Source organism: Callorhinus ursinus, unplaced genomic scaffold (assembly GCF_003265705.2).
Source record: "Callorhinus ursinus isolate GAN/ISIS: 27379988/994484 unplaced genomic scaffold, GSC_fseal_2.0 scaffold31, whole genome shotgun sequence".
Classification (NCBI taxonomy): domain Eukaryota; kingdom Metazoa; phylum Chordata; class Mammalia; order Carnivora; family Otariidae; genus Callorhinus; species Callorhinus ursinus.
Window position 1 is genome coordinate 8,225,944 of NW_027397093.1, and position 14,364 is coordinate 8,240,307.

The 14,364-nt window shown below is 51.9% G+C and overlaps 1 protein-coding gene across 1 annotated transcript in view; it reads left to right on the forward strand.

Annotated features, from left to right (window-relative positions):
* The window catches only part of DLG5 (discs large MAGUK scaffold protein 5), a 122,883-nt gene extending 108,526 nt beyond the window's left edge, over positions 1 to 14,357 (forward strand). The window contains exons 25-32 of the mRNA XM_025850496.2: positions 189 to 337; positions 1,248 to 1,418; positions 2,283 to 2,479; positions 8,917 to 9,060; positions 9,250 to 9,377; positions 10,594 to 10,703; positions 11,390 to 11,499; positions 13,109 to 14,357. Of these exons, the coding sequence (XP_025706281.1) occupies positions 189 to 337; positions 1,248 to 1,418; positions 2,283 to 2,479; positions 8,917 to 9,060; positions 9,250 to 9,377; positions 10,594 to 10,703; positions 11,390 to 11,499; positions 13,109 to 13,212 (1,113 nt within the window). The 3' untranslated portion in view covers positions 13,213 to 14,357. The remainder of the gene's footprint in view (positions 1 to 188; positions 338 to 1,247; positions 1,419 to 2,282; positions 2,480 to 8,916; positions 9,061 to 9,249; positions 9,378 to 10,593; positions 10,704 to 11,389; positions 11,500 to 13,108) is intronic.
* Positions 14,358 to 14,364: the final 7 nt, after the last annotated feature.

The following is a 14,364-nucleotide window of genomic DNA, read 5'->3' on the forward strand; positions in this document are numbered from 1 at the left end:
AGTGAGGGCCGTAAAAACAGGCCAGCAGACCCCGGCAGAGGACTCAGCCTTACCTGCAGAGGCGAGGCTTGCAGATTCCCAATGAAGGGGATCTTAAATCTCTACCTTATCCCACAACCGCCCGCTCACTGGTACCTGAGGCGCCCCTGGCTTCTGCCCTCTGAGCACAGTCCCCTGTCCTTGGGCAGTATGGCAGTCTGGATGTGCGCAACAAGACGGTGGAGGAGGTCTACGTGGAGATGCTGAAGCCCAAGGACAGTGTCCGTCTCAAGGTGCAGTACCGCCCTGAGGAGTTCACCAAGGTCAGGGGCCTGTCTGGCGACAGCTTCTACATCAGGTACCAGGGGCCAGGGGTTCCAGGGATTTGGGGCCAGGGGAGGTGCCTTCTGAGGAGACTGGTCCTGGTGAGTGTCTCTGCAACACAGAGGGCCGGACCATGGTCCTTGTTGCTTGGGCCCCAAACCACGTGCTCATGGCTTGTGACTTAGATGCTTGTGACTTGGGGAAACTTTGCTTGAGGGCCTGCAGGACCACATGGGCTCCCTCTTTAGGTTTTGGGGCTTGGGAAATTTTGAGGCTGCAGAGCCCCATTTTCCTGTGTGCTGCATTCCTCTCCTGGTCTCCCCCGCCCCACATCGGCAGATCCGTCTGCAGTGTGTGTGAGTATCAAGGCATGCACGTGCCCGAAGTACCGTATGCTCAGAGGGCAGAAGCCAGGGGCGCCTCAGGTACCAGGCACCAGGTGTTTTCTAGAAGGAGCTCTAGCTTCCTTTATGTTCCCTAAGCTCTGAGGCCACAGAAAGGAAAAAGCATTGAGCAGCTACACGGTCTCTGTCTCTAGGACACCCTCCTGGGTGGGAGATGACATGTTTCCATCCTGGCGAGTTTCCCTTCTATAGGAACCATTGACCTTGACTTGGTGGCAGGGAGGGAAGGCCCATTTGGAAGACGGGATATGGTCCTTGGCAAGACGTTCTGTATCTGATGGATGTGAGGTAGCCCTCGTCCCCAGGGAGCCCCCAGTCTTAGGGGAGGCAAGACAACGTTGTTCTGTTACATAAAGCTGGGGGTTCCCTTCTCTGGGAACTGCCCCCAGCATGGGAAGAGATGGGTCTTGATCGTGGTCTGGGGGAAGCTCAGAGCAGCAGAGCTGTCCCAGGAGACTGGCTGCCAAAGTGTGCAGCCAGTTGGTCTTCCAGCAGCCAGTAGCGTGCTCCTGACCCTGTCCCTTCTGTTGCCTGGCCCAGGGCCCTGTATGACCGGCTGGCGGAGGTGGAGCGTGAGCTGAGCTTTAAGAAAGATGACATCCTCTACGTGGATGACACCTTGCCTCAGGGCACATTTGGGTCCTGGATGGCCTGGCAGCTGGACGAGAACGCCCAAAAGATCCAGCGTGGCCAGATCCCCAGCAAATACGTGTAAGTGTTCATGTCTGGGCTTGGAGGGGGCGGTGCCCACCCCTGGAGCTGTCCCACAGGATCGGGGCTCAGTTTGCCGCACACCCTGGCATCTGGTCTGTACGTTTTGCCCAGACCGCTTCTCTAGAAAGCTGCTTCTAGTGCAGTGCAATGGTGTACGTAAGTCAGTGCTATACAGAAGAACCGTGGCAACTTAGGAAACGTAACTTTTTTATTTTTAGCAGATTTATTGAGATACATTCCTATACCATGCAGTTCACCTTAAGTATCCGATTCATTGGCTTTCGGTGTACTCACAGCCATGCGCCACCATCCCTACTGTCATTTCAGAGCTTTCTCGTCAGCTCAGAAGCAGCCCTGCACGCATTAGCTACCCCACCTGTCCTTCTGTCTTTCCTGCCCTGCTCCCCTACCCGAGGCAGCCACGACTCTACTTTCTGTCCCTGTAGATTTCCCTGTTCTGGACTTTCCTGTGAATGTGGCCTTCTGTGCCTGCTTTCTTGCGCTTTATGTAGTGTTTTCAAGGTCCTGCTCTGTCATGGCGTGCATCTGTGTTTCATTCCCTTTTGTGGCTGGAAGCCTCACTTGTCATGTCACTGTCCCAGCACTTCCTTTTGACTCTCATGCGAGTGTAGGAACTGGCCTGCTCTGAGAGTGTACCCCAGCCCTGGTGCGTGGGTTGCCCCCACGGCAGCGGTACTGAGGGGTCCTTGGTGGTGTGGGTGAGTGGCATAGCCAAGAGACCTGCCGCAGAGCATTGGAGGAGCCTGGGGTCCTGGCTTTCCCCCTCCGCACGGGCGGGGCAGGGTGGGCAGGAGGCGGTCGCTAGGCCCTTCCCAGCATCACCGTTCCCTGTGCCCGCAGGATGGACCAAGAATTCTCCAGGAGACTCAGCATGTCTGAGGTCAAAGATGACAACAACGCCGCAAAGACGCTGTCGGCGGCCGCACGCAGATCCTTCTTTCGAAGGAAACATAAGCACAAACGCAGTGGGTCCAAAGATGGGAAAGACCTCCTTGCCTTGGACACGTTTTCCAACGACACCATTCCACTCTTCGAAGGCAAGTGGCCGAGCTCACTTTTCCAGTAGGCTCTCAGAATTAGGCTTGCCACTGACCACAGAGACCACACAGCAAGGACTTAGACAAGATAGGGGTTTACCCTGCTTTTGCACCGAAGTCCCGGTCGGGGTGGTGGTACTGCTGTCCTCAGGGTCTGCCATCTGTACAGCGTGGCTTCCACGGTCAGCACGTGACGTGGCAGTGCCAGCCGTCACGTCCCGATTCAGGCAGCAGGAAGGAGGATGGGGCCCAAGTGTGCCGCAGCTGAGTGTGCCTCCTAAACTGTTTCCCTGGAAGTCCCACCCTGTGACCTCGACTCACTGCATCAGCAAGAGAGCCTGGAAAGGCGGGGTGTGCTAGCTGGCACCGTGCTAGCCTCAGTAACGTAGGTTCCGTTAGTACGGAGGAAGGGAAGGCTGGGTGTCGGACAGGCAAAAGCGGTCTGTGCTCAGTGCATTGCTTCTGGTTTCTTTTGGGGTTATTGTAGGCTGTTTGGTGGTAACCAAGAGCCACCAGTCTCTGCAGATATTTGGCCTTTTCTGGCTTCATTCCTGTGTCCATGAACAATTCTTAAGAGATCTTCCCGGGCCAGGCACCGCACCAGGGCCAGAGTTGCAGATTAGGGAGTGTTAGACATCCCCTGGCCGATTGTCCTTGGGGAAAGGGTGCCTTTGTCCTGGAAAGCAGGAGGCTCTTACAACTGCCACTCGTGGGATCCTGGTGTGTGTCCAGTGTCCTAGAATGTTGCCCCCCCAGGCAGGCAGGCTACAAAGCCAGCAACGAGCACCACACGGTAGGACAGCTTATTTCGTCCTTCCCTGCTCCCTTTATATATGTTTATTTATTTTATTATTATATTATTATTATTTTTCAATTTATTTGACAGAGAGAGAGACAGCGAGAGAGGGAACACAGCAGGGGGAGTGGGAGAGGGAGAAGCAGGCTCTCTGCCGAGCAGGGAGCCTGATATGGGGCTCGATCCCACGACCCTGGGACCATGACCTGAGCTGAAGGCAGATGCTTAACGACTGAGCCCCCCAGGTGCCCCGCCTTTTTTATTTTTTTAAATGAAGGCCTTAGGCTGTGGGAGTTGAGTGAGTCCCACCCTTGTTCATGGCCCATTGTCGCTCTGTCAGGACGGGATGGCAAACCCCAGCTGGTGGGCCACATCTATTTCTATATGGCCTAGAGCTAACAGTGGATGCTTACATGTTTAAATGTAGTAAGAAAGGCCGTCTGTAGGTGTGCACACCTTCTAGCAATAACAGTTGCTTGATTTGGCCGTTTTTTCTTTCTGCAAAAAAATGCTGTTGGGATTTTCAGAGGGATGGCATTGAATCTATAGATTGATTCGGGTAGTATGGACATTTTAACAATACTGAGTATTCCAGTCCATGGGCACAGGATGTCTTTCCATGTATTTGTATCTTCTTTGATTTCTTTTTGCTGTGTTTTGTAGTTTTCAGTTTGCAAGTCTTTCACCTCCTTGGTTAGGCATATTCCTAAGTATTTTATCCTTTCTGATGTTAGAGTAAGTGGGTTTGTTTTCTTCATTTCTTTTTCAGAGTGTATGTTGTTAGTGTATAGGAGTGCCACTGATTTTTGCATGTTGAATCTGTATTCTGAAACTTTGCTGAAATTGTTAGTTCTAACAGGTTTTTGTGTGTGCACGCGTGCGTGTGTGTGTGTATTCCCTGTAGGGTTTTCTCCATCGAGATCATGTCATCTGTGAACAGGTAATTTTACTACTTGTTTTCCAATGTGGATGCCTTCTTTTTCTTGTCTAATGGCCCTGGCTGGGATTTCCATTACTGTGTTGGATAGTCATGGCAAGTGTGGGCATCCTTGCCTTTGTTTCTGATCTTTGAGGGAGAGCTTCCTGTCTTTTGCCTTTGAATGTGGTGTTAGCTACAGGCTTTTCATATATGGTTTTTGTTATGTTCAAGTAGTTTCCTTCTGTTCCACTTTGTTGAGTGTTTTTATCATGAAAGGGTAGTTAATTTTGTCAAATGCATTTTCTGTGTCAGTTGAGATGATTATGTGGTTTTTGTCCTTCATTTTGTTAATGTGTATGACATTGATTCATTTTTGTATGTTAAGAACCATCCTTTCATTCCAGGTATAAATCCCACTTGGTCATGGCATATGATCCTTTTCATATGTTGCTGAATTCAGTTTGCTAGTATTTTGTTGAGGATTTTTGCATCTATGTTCATAAGGGATATTGACCTGTAGTTTTCTTGTTGTGTCTTGGGATGAATTTGGAAGTGTCCCCTCCTCTTCAATTTTTGGAAGAGCTTGAAGAGGACCGGTATTAATTTTTTTTAAGTGTTTGGTAGAATTCTCTGGTGAAGAAGCCATCTTGTCCTAGGCTTTTTCTTGTGAGGAAGTTTTTCTATTACTTGCAGTCTCCTTACTTGGTATAGCTCTGTTCAGATTTTTTTTTTTTTTATTTCTTCATGATGTAGTCATGATAGATTCTGTTTCTAGGAATTTATCATTTCTTCCAGGTTGTCTGATTTGTTTACATGTAATTGTTTGTAGTAGTTTGCGATAAACCTTTTCATTTCTGTGGAATCGGTTATCATTTCCCTTCTTACTCCAGTGATTTAAGTCTTCTCTCCATTTTTCTTCGTTAGTCTAGCCAAGAGTTTGTTAATTTTGTTGATCTTTTCAAAAAACCAACTCTTGGTTTCATTGATTTCTTTTCTAATTGTTTTTCTATTCTCTATTTATCTCTGTTCTTTATTACTTCATTCCTTCTGCTCATTTTGGGTTCAGTTTGTTCTTTTTTCCCCCTGATCCCCCAGGTGTAAGTTGGGTTGTCGATTTCTTCTTTCTCAGTGTCTGCATTTACCAATACACACTTCTCTCCTAGTACTGCTTTTGCTGCAGTCAGTGTCCGTATGCTATGGTTTTGTCTTCATTTGTCCTGAAGTTTTCTGTATTGCCCTCTGCTTTTTTTCTTTGACCCCTTGGTTGTTTGAGAGTGAGTTGTTTAATTTCCGTATATGAGTCTATTTTCCTGTTTTCCTTTTGTTGTTGTATTCTAGTTTCCTTCCACTGTGGTCAGAAAAGATACTTCGTATAGTTTCAATCTTCTTAAGTTTGTTTTGTGGCTTAACAGGTGGTCTGTCCTGGAGGTGGTCTGCCCTGGAGAATGCTCCGCTCCGTGTGCACTTGAGAAGCATGTGTCCTCTGCTGTTGCTGGGTGGAGTGCTGGGCGCTCATCTGTGAGGCCCATTTGGTCCATAGTATCTGTGGTTCAGCTGCTCTTCCTTATTTTCTCTCTGGTTGGTTTATCCGTAATGAAGGTGGGGGCATCGAAGTCCCTATGAATACTGCGTAGCTCTCTGTTTCTCCCTTCTGTTCTCTCAACGTTTGCCTCACATATTTGGGAGCTCTTGTGTGAGGTGCATGTGTGTTTGTAATTGCTGGATCTTTCTGGAGAATTGGCCCTTTTATCATTATGTAATGTCCTCCTTGGTCTCTTTTGAGAGCTTCTGCCTTAAAATCCACTTGGCCTGCTGTAACTGTGGCTGCCTGCTCTCCTAAGATTCCTAACTGCACAAAATAGCTGTACTCTTTGACTTTCATTAGCCTGTGTGTGTCCGTAGATCTGAAGCGAGTCTCCCCTGAAGAGCATGGAGCTGGATCTTGTGTATTCGTCTGTTTAGCCAGTCCATTCACATTTAAAGCAATTACTGGTATGGGAGGACTTAACTCTTGCCACTGGAATTGTTTTCTGTATGTCTTGTAGATTTATTGTCCATCTTTTCTTCCCTTGCTGCCGTCCGTTGTGCTGTGCTGTTTTTTTTTTGTTTGTTTGTTTGGTTTTTTTGGTTTTTGGGTTTTTTTTTTTGTAGTGACAGGTTTTGATTCCTTTCTCACGTCCCTTTGTGTATATTTCACAGATATTTTCTTTTTGGCTACTATGCAATTACATAAAACATCTTAAAGTTATAACAATCCATTTTATTTTATTATAATTTTTTTTAACATAAGCTTCACGCCCTGCGTGGCCCCATACTGGAGCCCAATGCAGGGCTTGAACTTATGACCCTGAGATCAAGATCTGGGCTGAGATCAGACACTTAACCAACTGAGCCACCCAGGCACGCCGTAACAATCCATTTTAAACTGATAACTTAATTTCAGTCTCCGATAAAAATTCCATGTTATACCTCTGTGTCCCCCTCCCCTTGATGTTGTTGATGACACCTTTATGTCAAACTATATATTAGTGTAGATTTATAATTACTTTTGTGGTGTTGCTTTTAAATACCTACGCCAGATTTAAAAGTGATTTACGTACCTCTATTACATTACTGCCAGATTCTCTATATGTACGTTTTTCCTTCCCAAGGAGTTTTATGTTTTTGCTGGTTGGATTTAATGACTTGTGAGATGCTCTGTGGCTCTCTAATTTTGTAATTATGAGGACTTTCAACGAAGCAGACTGTTCAGGGAGGAAGAGGAATCTTATAAATTGGTATCCTACTGCGTGGAGTGTTACTAGTCATTAGAGGAGAGTATGATTCTTACTCAAATAAGTTGAAGGCATAGAGACTTACTGTCCATACAGAGGGAAATGGGTGAATAGAATGTACTCCTGCGTGGGAGGTTCAGAAGGAATACAGGGGAGCAATATGAATCAATAGGGATGCATTCTAGAAACATAACACTGAGTGAAAGAGGGAGGTGCGCAATGTTGACATTACTATGTCATTTTTGTTGAACACATATGTAGCAGATTTTGTAGTCTTTTCTGAGTATATAAAAATCAGCATGTGAGAATAACAAACATCTGGAAGGATATCCTTCCAGCTTCTAATAGTGGTGGTGAGGAGGCTGGTGGGGACCAGGATGGATTGGAGAAGGGGTGTCAGAGAAGCTGTTTGGCTGTACCTGTAATGGTCTGATTTTTAAAAGAGGGTTGTGTTCGTCTTCTCCTAGAGAAAGTCCTTTGCCCTGAGACCCCTCAGAGGCTTTAGTCAGAAATGCACAGGCATTCCTGGGTGGTAGATGTGGCTACCAAACCCTTCCCTGCCGACCAGAACAGATCAGCTGGCCACCAGGTTGAGAAATGCTGTATAGAATGCCATGGAGGTATACATGGATAATCATCAGTCCAAAAAAAAAAAAAAGAAAATACACGTGTTGGTGCAGGTGGGGGAGGGGAGAGACTGTGTTCGCTTCCCTCTCAGTTCTGCCCACGAGCTTGGTCCGAGTGGAGCCCAGGCTGCACTTAGCCCCACGCTGTGTGCTCACCCACAGCCCCGTCGCCAGTCAGGCCTTGTCGTTCGGCGGTGTGCAGGCCTTCCGGGCAGAGCCTCCCCTTGACCCTTCCCCAGAGGCCACCCCAGCCCACCCTGCCCTCAGCCTGCCATCCTGCCAGGCTCGGCCAGGGCTGCAGCTCCTGCTGCGCCCCTCCTATGGGCCTGCCACTGGTCTCTTCATCCTCGGGGCCAGCACAGGATTCCTTTAACTCCTCTGCTCCCTGGGACCTCTGGCTCTGTTGCCTGGAGTTGTCGAGTTGTCTTGCGTGGCCATTGGGTCTTTTCACGAGTTTCTGTCTCGTGACACTGGTGAGCCTGTCTTTTGTATTCTTTCCAAAGTTTCTGAGGTGGCAGCACGGTGACCAGTACTGGGGAGGTGCTGGTGTTAGGCCGTTTCTTTCGGCAAGGACTTGTTTATTCATTTGGGAAAGGGGGGTGTCCTCTACATAGATCACCGAGGCTATTGGTTTGACTCCTGTAACCGAGACCAGGTAACAGAGGCCAAAGTGTGATTTCTCCGCCCCGTAAAAGTCCCAGCTGGTACGTGGCTCCAGGAAGACAGCTCTGTCCTGGCGATCATCCAGGGACCCAGGTCCCATTGATCCTGTAGCTCTGCCATTCTTCTGAAGGTTGTCCTCATCAGCAGGGTCCAGGCTGGCTGAGCAGCGCCCCCCCCTCCGGTCTTCTCCTTTTAGCCCCTGGGAAGGGGGCGAGGAGGTGGGAGCTTTACCTCTGCCCACTGGGTCACATGACCACACCTGCCTACGGTGGATGTTGTATCTCTAGAGAGCAGACAATGGATAAGTGGGGGCAAGGGAAGCAGGCTTGAGACACGTGAGGAAGAATCTGAGCAGAAGGAAGTGCTGGAATGACTGCTCTGGGGTGTTCCCAGAACGGGGACGCTTGTGTTGGGCTGCAGGAGTGACCGTGCCCCGGTGTGCCCGGGACAGGGGGGCTCTTCATGCTACACCTGGACAAGTCCCAGGTGAGCCGTGCTGAGCCGCTCACCCGGCCTGGCTCGGGATTTGTGGACCGAGGGGGCGGACCTCCCTGGGGTGAGCAAGACCAGGGCAGCTGTGGGCCCCCGGCCTCCCTCCCTCCTTCCCTCCCTCCCTCCGCTCTGGTGCGTGCCCGTGACACTGCCCCTCTCTCCCTCAGATTCGGTGAGCCTCGCCTATCAGCGGGTCCAGAAAGTAGACTGCACCTCCCCGAGGCCTGTCCTGATCCTGGGGCCTTTACTGGATGTGGTGAAGGAAATGCTGGTGAACGAGGCACCCGGCAAGTTCTGCAGATGCCCCCTCGGTAAGGGGCACCCTCAGTGCCTGCTGGCCTCTGCCTGCCAGTCTCCTGGGGCTGGGTCCCTCAGTGTTCTCAGAGCCCTCCTGACTCGGGTCACAGCAGTGTGTTTCTGCACAGGGTTCTTACCCAGAATGTGCCGCGACGGCTCCCTGGGCTAGGGGGCATCCTCCTTCCTGTTTCTGTGCTTTGCAGAGGTGATGAAGGCCTCCCAGCAGGCCATAGAGCGGGGCGTCAAAGACTGCCTGTTTGTCGACTACAAGCGGAGGAGTGGCCATTTCGACGTGACCACAGTGGCTTCCATAAAGGAGATCACAGAAAAGGTACCCATTGCTTAGACCAGGGGTTACGGTCTGAGCCTCTGGGCTTGGACCCCACCCCCACCCCCACCCCCCGTGCCCCGTGCCCTCTGCCCTGTGCGTCTCTTGGGCCTTCAGTGCGCTCGCCCGTGTCCTTCTAGTCCAGGTCACCCTCCGTCAGCGTTTGCGCCCGTTGCTTCTGTGTGTTTCCAGCGTCATAAACTGGGTGCTGGTCCCTGTGCACACATCACGCCTCTCCCTCTGAGGATTCGGATCTAATGAGAGCTTTGAGCTCTAGGAAAGCTCCCACACGGAGGATTCTACAAGAGGGTCCTGCACCTGTTCAGCGTGTGTGCAGAGCTTTATGTGTGCCTTATTCTGGGGACAGGACGCCCAGCTTCCATCAGGGCCTCTGCCCCTGAAAGTGTTAAGAGCCATTTCTGTGTGTCTTTAGGCTCTTGAATGTACTGGGGTCTGTTTGCCAGGGAGCGTGAGGAAGAGTGGGGAGACCTGTAAGGTGTATTTGAAAAGCAGCCGTCGAGGGTGTACTCCTCGGGCCCTGTCCTTCTCGGGATGCTCATTTCACCCCATAAGGCTTTGGTTTGCTCCGCACTGAATGAGGGAGGTGGCTTCTGGCCGCGGGGAGTGTGGATTGCGCAGTTGAAGTGGATGCACTCCAGTTAGGTGTGGCCCAGGGAGCTAGAAAGCCGGCCAGGGGCTGGGCTCCCTCAGTGGAGCTTTCGGGGTCAGGGAGAGTCCCATGCAGAGTGCCTGTGGTCTTTCTTTGGCTCACACTCCACCTGGAGGCTCAGGGGACCCCGGGACACGTTTCAGTCACAGTCACGCAGACACACACAACCCTTCCCCAGGGCAGGCCCTGCTCAGTCTCCCTGTCTTCATTTGCTCAATCTGGCAGGAGTGAGGCTTTTGAGGCCGGGCTGGGGTAGGGGAAGCTCCCTGTGTCTGGGCAGAGGCAGGAAGGGCGGTTTGGAGGTGGGCTGTCCAGACCCCACTGCACCCTGGCTCCTAGCCTTGACCACCATCAGAGTTGACAGCTTGTGGGGAGAGCTTTTCTGGGGTGAAGCCCTCCATAGGTTTTCCTACGTGGTCTTCATGCTAGACTGGTCCTCCTTGATGCAGGAGGTTGGGCAGTGTGGGAGAGAGGGGGCCCCATCTGTGGCAGGGCTCCAGTGTCTTTAGGGCCATCCCCGGGCCCTGACGCATCACACGCCCCCTTTAGAACCGGCACTGTCTCCTGGACATCGCCCCCCACGCCATCGAGCGGCTGCACCACATGCATATCTACCCCATCGTCATCTTCATCCACTACAAGAGCGCCAAACACATCAAGTAGGTGGCTGGCTCCTCGGGGCTTGGTGGGCTGGCGGGGCTTGCTGGGGGCGAGGCTGCTGGCTCAGACACCAGGGCGGTGCGGGTGGGCCTGGAAGAACGAGACGGGCGGTAGGTCTAGGAACCATTCCGCATCTCACGCTCACTCAGGCAGTGCTAACCGGGACGGGAGTCCCCGTGCCCACCAGCCCTTGTTCCTACGCGGTCGTTGCCACAGTTTCCTATGTGCATCATTCCCGGTGCATCCCGTCCCTCTCTCCCCTTCTGCCTCTCAGCTTAGGGCTCCCAAGGACACAAGCAGCTAGGTGACCTGGGCTGGGGCCAGTCTGCTAGGAGCTGGCTTGCGACGTGGATGAGCCTTTGCTTTTCCTGAGCTCCAGTTTACGTGCTGGTTGGGCTGACTGCTCATCAGGGCCTCCCTCCGTTTTGCCTTTCTGTGCTTCCAAGCTTCTGGTCCCTGCACCTCGGGGCCAGCTGGGGTGTCTGCTTTCCGCGTGCATGCACCGTGTGCATGCCCGCCTTCCCCCCCTACTGCACGGAGCTCCCCCTGGGGCCTGCAGGCTTGCTGTGCTTTACGAGGGGAGCGCCTGGGGCCCTGTTGATGGAGGCCCTGTTACTCTGGACAAAGGAAAGAGGAGGGCCCAGGAAGGCGAGATGCTCAACCTGCTTCTCTGGATGTCTGACAGGGAGCAGAGAGACCCCATCTACCTGAAGGACAAGGTGACTCAGAGGCATTCCAAAGAGCAGTTTGAGACGGCTCAGAAGATTGAACAGGAGTACAGTCGGTATTTCACAGGTAGGTGCGCCTCTGGGCTGGAGAGGAAGAGTGGGCAGTGGGGGCGGGTGCCTGGTCGGTGCCGCCGCGGTCCCCTGCGTCGAAGCCGTCCTGCTGGAGTGCTACAGGCTGACAAGGAACGTTCCCTGGCCTCGTCCCCCAGGTTTCTCCCCATGCAGTGGCAGGTCTGTGTCCCAGCAGCAGTGCTGTGCAGGAGGGCGCCGGCAGTCCTGGGCAGGCAGCCTGGCGGTGGGGGCTGTGCCTGGCTGTCCTTCACACCTTCCGGGCAGTCTAGTGTAGCCGTGAGGGTTGGCCAAGAAAAGCTGCATTCTTGACAGCTTTGGCCTTTGAAACACAGCAAACCAAAAGCAGCAGTCTGTTGGCTACCATTGTACTTTGTGGCTTCCCTCTGCTAAAATCAATCATCTGTAGGGGGTTAATCACACTGGGGTCACAGAGGCAGGGACAGTGATTTTAATTCACTTGTACAGACTGTTAGGATCTCGTTTCATGCTTCTCATGCAAAAACAGTTGGTCTCAAAAACCCGGCTTGGAGCTTCTACGTATGTGTGTGTGAGTTTTAATCTCTAATCCATCATAGACCAGTATTTAGTCAAATATATTAACAGTTACTAGAGAAGTGAAAAATTCAAAACTCCAGAACTTACAAAATAAAAGCTTTTGACTTTTTATTAGTTTCAACAGACATAAAATTACTTTTGGCACCTTTTTTAAAAAAAATTTATTTTTAACGATTTTGTTAGAGAGAGAGTGCGCATGAGCGGGGTGAGGGGCAGGGGGAGAAGCAGACCCCCCACTGAGCAGGGAGCCTGATGCGGGACTCGATCCTGGGACTCCAGGATGATGACCTGAGCCGAAGGCCGCCACTTAACTGACTGAGCCACCCGGGCGCTCCTCTTGGCACATTTCCAAAGCAGTTTCTAAGCGCTCCCTTGTCTATTTCGGTCCATACCTTGTGGCAAGCGGCCGGGCATGTTTGTCCACTGGCACTGTCCCGTGGAGCACACGGAGAGCCTGGGCTTGTGTCTGCAGGACCTGTGGTGGCAAAAGCCTGCAGAGCAGGGCTGGGCCATAGCTGGGGACGTGTCGTCATCTTGCCTGGGAATCATCACTGGGCTCTGGGATGCCCTGGCTCCTTACACCCATTCTTGTTTCCTGGAGACTCCGGCTGCCGTTTGGACCATCACAACACAACCTCAGACTGCTTTCCAGGGTGCCGGACTCCCCACTCCCTCTTGCAAGACGGGGCAGACCCAACCCAGGGCGTGCAGTGGGGGCGTGCAGTTAATGCAAGTGATCAAATCCTGGTCGTCCCTGTTACAGAGGCCCTCGAAGCCTGGCAAAATTTGACACCAACCTTCATTTGAGCCCACATTGTCAGTATCCTACTGAACAGCAGAGCAGAGGGACAGATAAAAAGCCAAAGTTATTTGTACTCAACTCTTCTTTTTCTTCCCCCATTTCTTGCTGATGGAAGAGCATGGGGAAGGCAGGCCAAGTAGCTCCAACAGGCAGAAAACCAGAAAGAGTAACAGATGTATTGATTTGCCTCGAACCCGGGGTCTGACTCTGAGCTCAATGATGTGTGTGTTTGGGGGCTCTTTTGCAGGGGTCATCCAGGGAGGAGCCCTGTCGAGCATTTGCACTCAGATCTTGGCAATGGTCAATCAGGAACAAAATAAAGTCCTGTGGATTCCGGCCTGTCCACTGTAGAAGAATGCCATGCTGGCAGTGGCTGTGGCTTGGCTGCCCTTGGGCACGCCTGGCCCAGCTTGTGCCCAGCGGTTGGAAGTAACATGTCTGTCTGTATATAAGCACGGAAGGGAAGGATCCACGCACATGGACTCCAGAAGCACCTCCTCTGTAGCCCGAGGGCCACAGGTGACCGGGACCCGGGCCCAGGCCAGAAGACCGCGTTCCTCTCACACATGTGCTTTAAGTAAAAAACACAAGAGACTTTCGATAGAGGGGTTCAACACCACCCTTTCCTTAGCCAGCTGATCAGAGATGCTGCAAAGAGAACCTTTCAGATCACAAGTTTACAAGCCTTTTCTAAGTATTGGTTGTTTATGTTTACTTGAATGGCCCTGTGCTGTCGGTGCCCAGGCCTGCCCCCCACCCCGTCAACCCCCCGCGTTGCTTTGGTGTTGGGTTTTGTTCCTGCTTTCAGCAAAACGACTCTGGAACCTCGTTGGTGGCTGCATTGCTCTGGAAGGTTCTTGTCGGTGGGACCAGAGCTTCAGCAAACTTCCTGCTCCTCGGTGGCCCCTCTCCAGGCAGGACACGGCGACCGCAAAGGCTCAGACATGGTGGCAGCAGGACCAGTGCCTTTGTGGGGCCGAGGCACCAGCGGCCATGTTCTCCCCTCCTGCGCCAGGAAGGCCACTTGGGCATCTCGCAAGCTCGTCGCTCGGGCTTTCTGTCCTGCCTTCCGTGTCCTCTCATTTCTTCTCTGTCTGCAGTCGTTACGTCTGCCTTTTCCCTGGGCCGTCCGGGCTCCCTGGGGTCACCGCCATGCCATAGTTCCAGGCAGGGTGTAAACCGAGGGCTGGCACGTGCCGCTGGGTCCTCTTTCGCTTCTGTAAATAATGACTGCTTTGTCAGTGCAATTTTTGCAGGGTAATTCTTAAACTCCATAGGCTGGGGCAGGTACATCAGCTCTCTCTGATAGGAAGACACGTTTCAGACTTGGAACCAAGAGCTCTTAGGGGAAGCATAATGAGGAGTGTCCTCGCTGTCAGACATCTAGGGAGAAGCTGGGGATCCTCTTAGTCTCGGTGACCGCACTCCTGGCAGAAACAGTACCCCACGAGGGCATCTTTGGGGTTTTTTTTTTTGTTTTTTGTTTTTTTTTTTTTTTTTTTT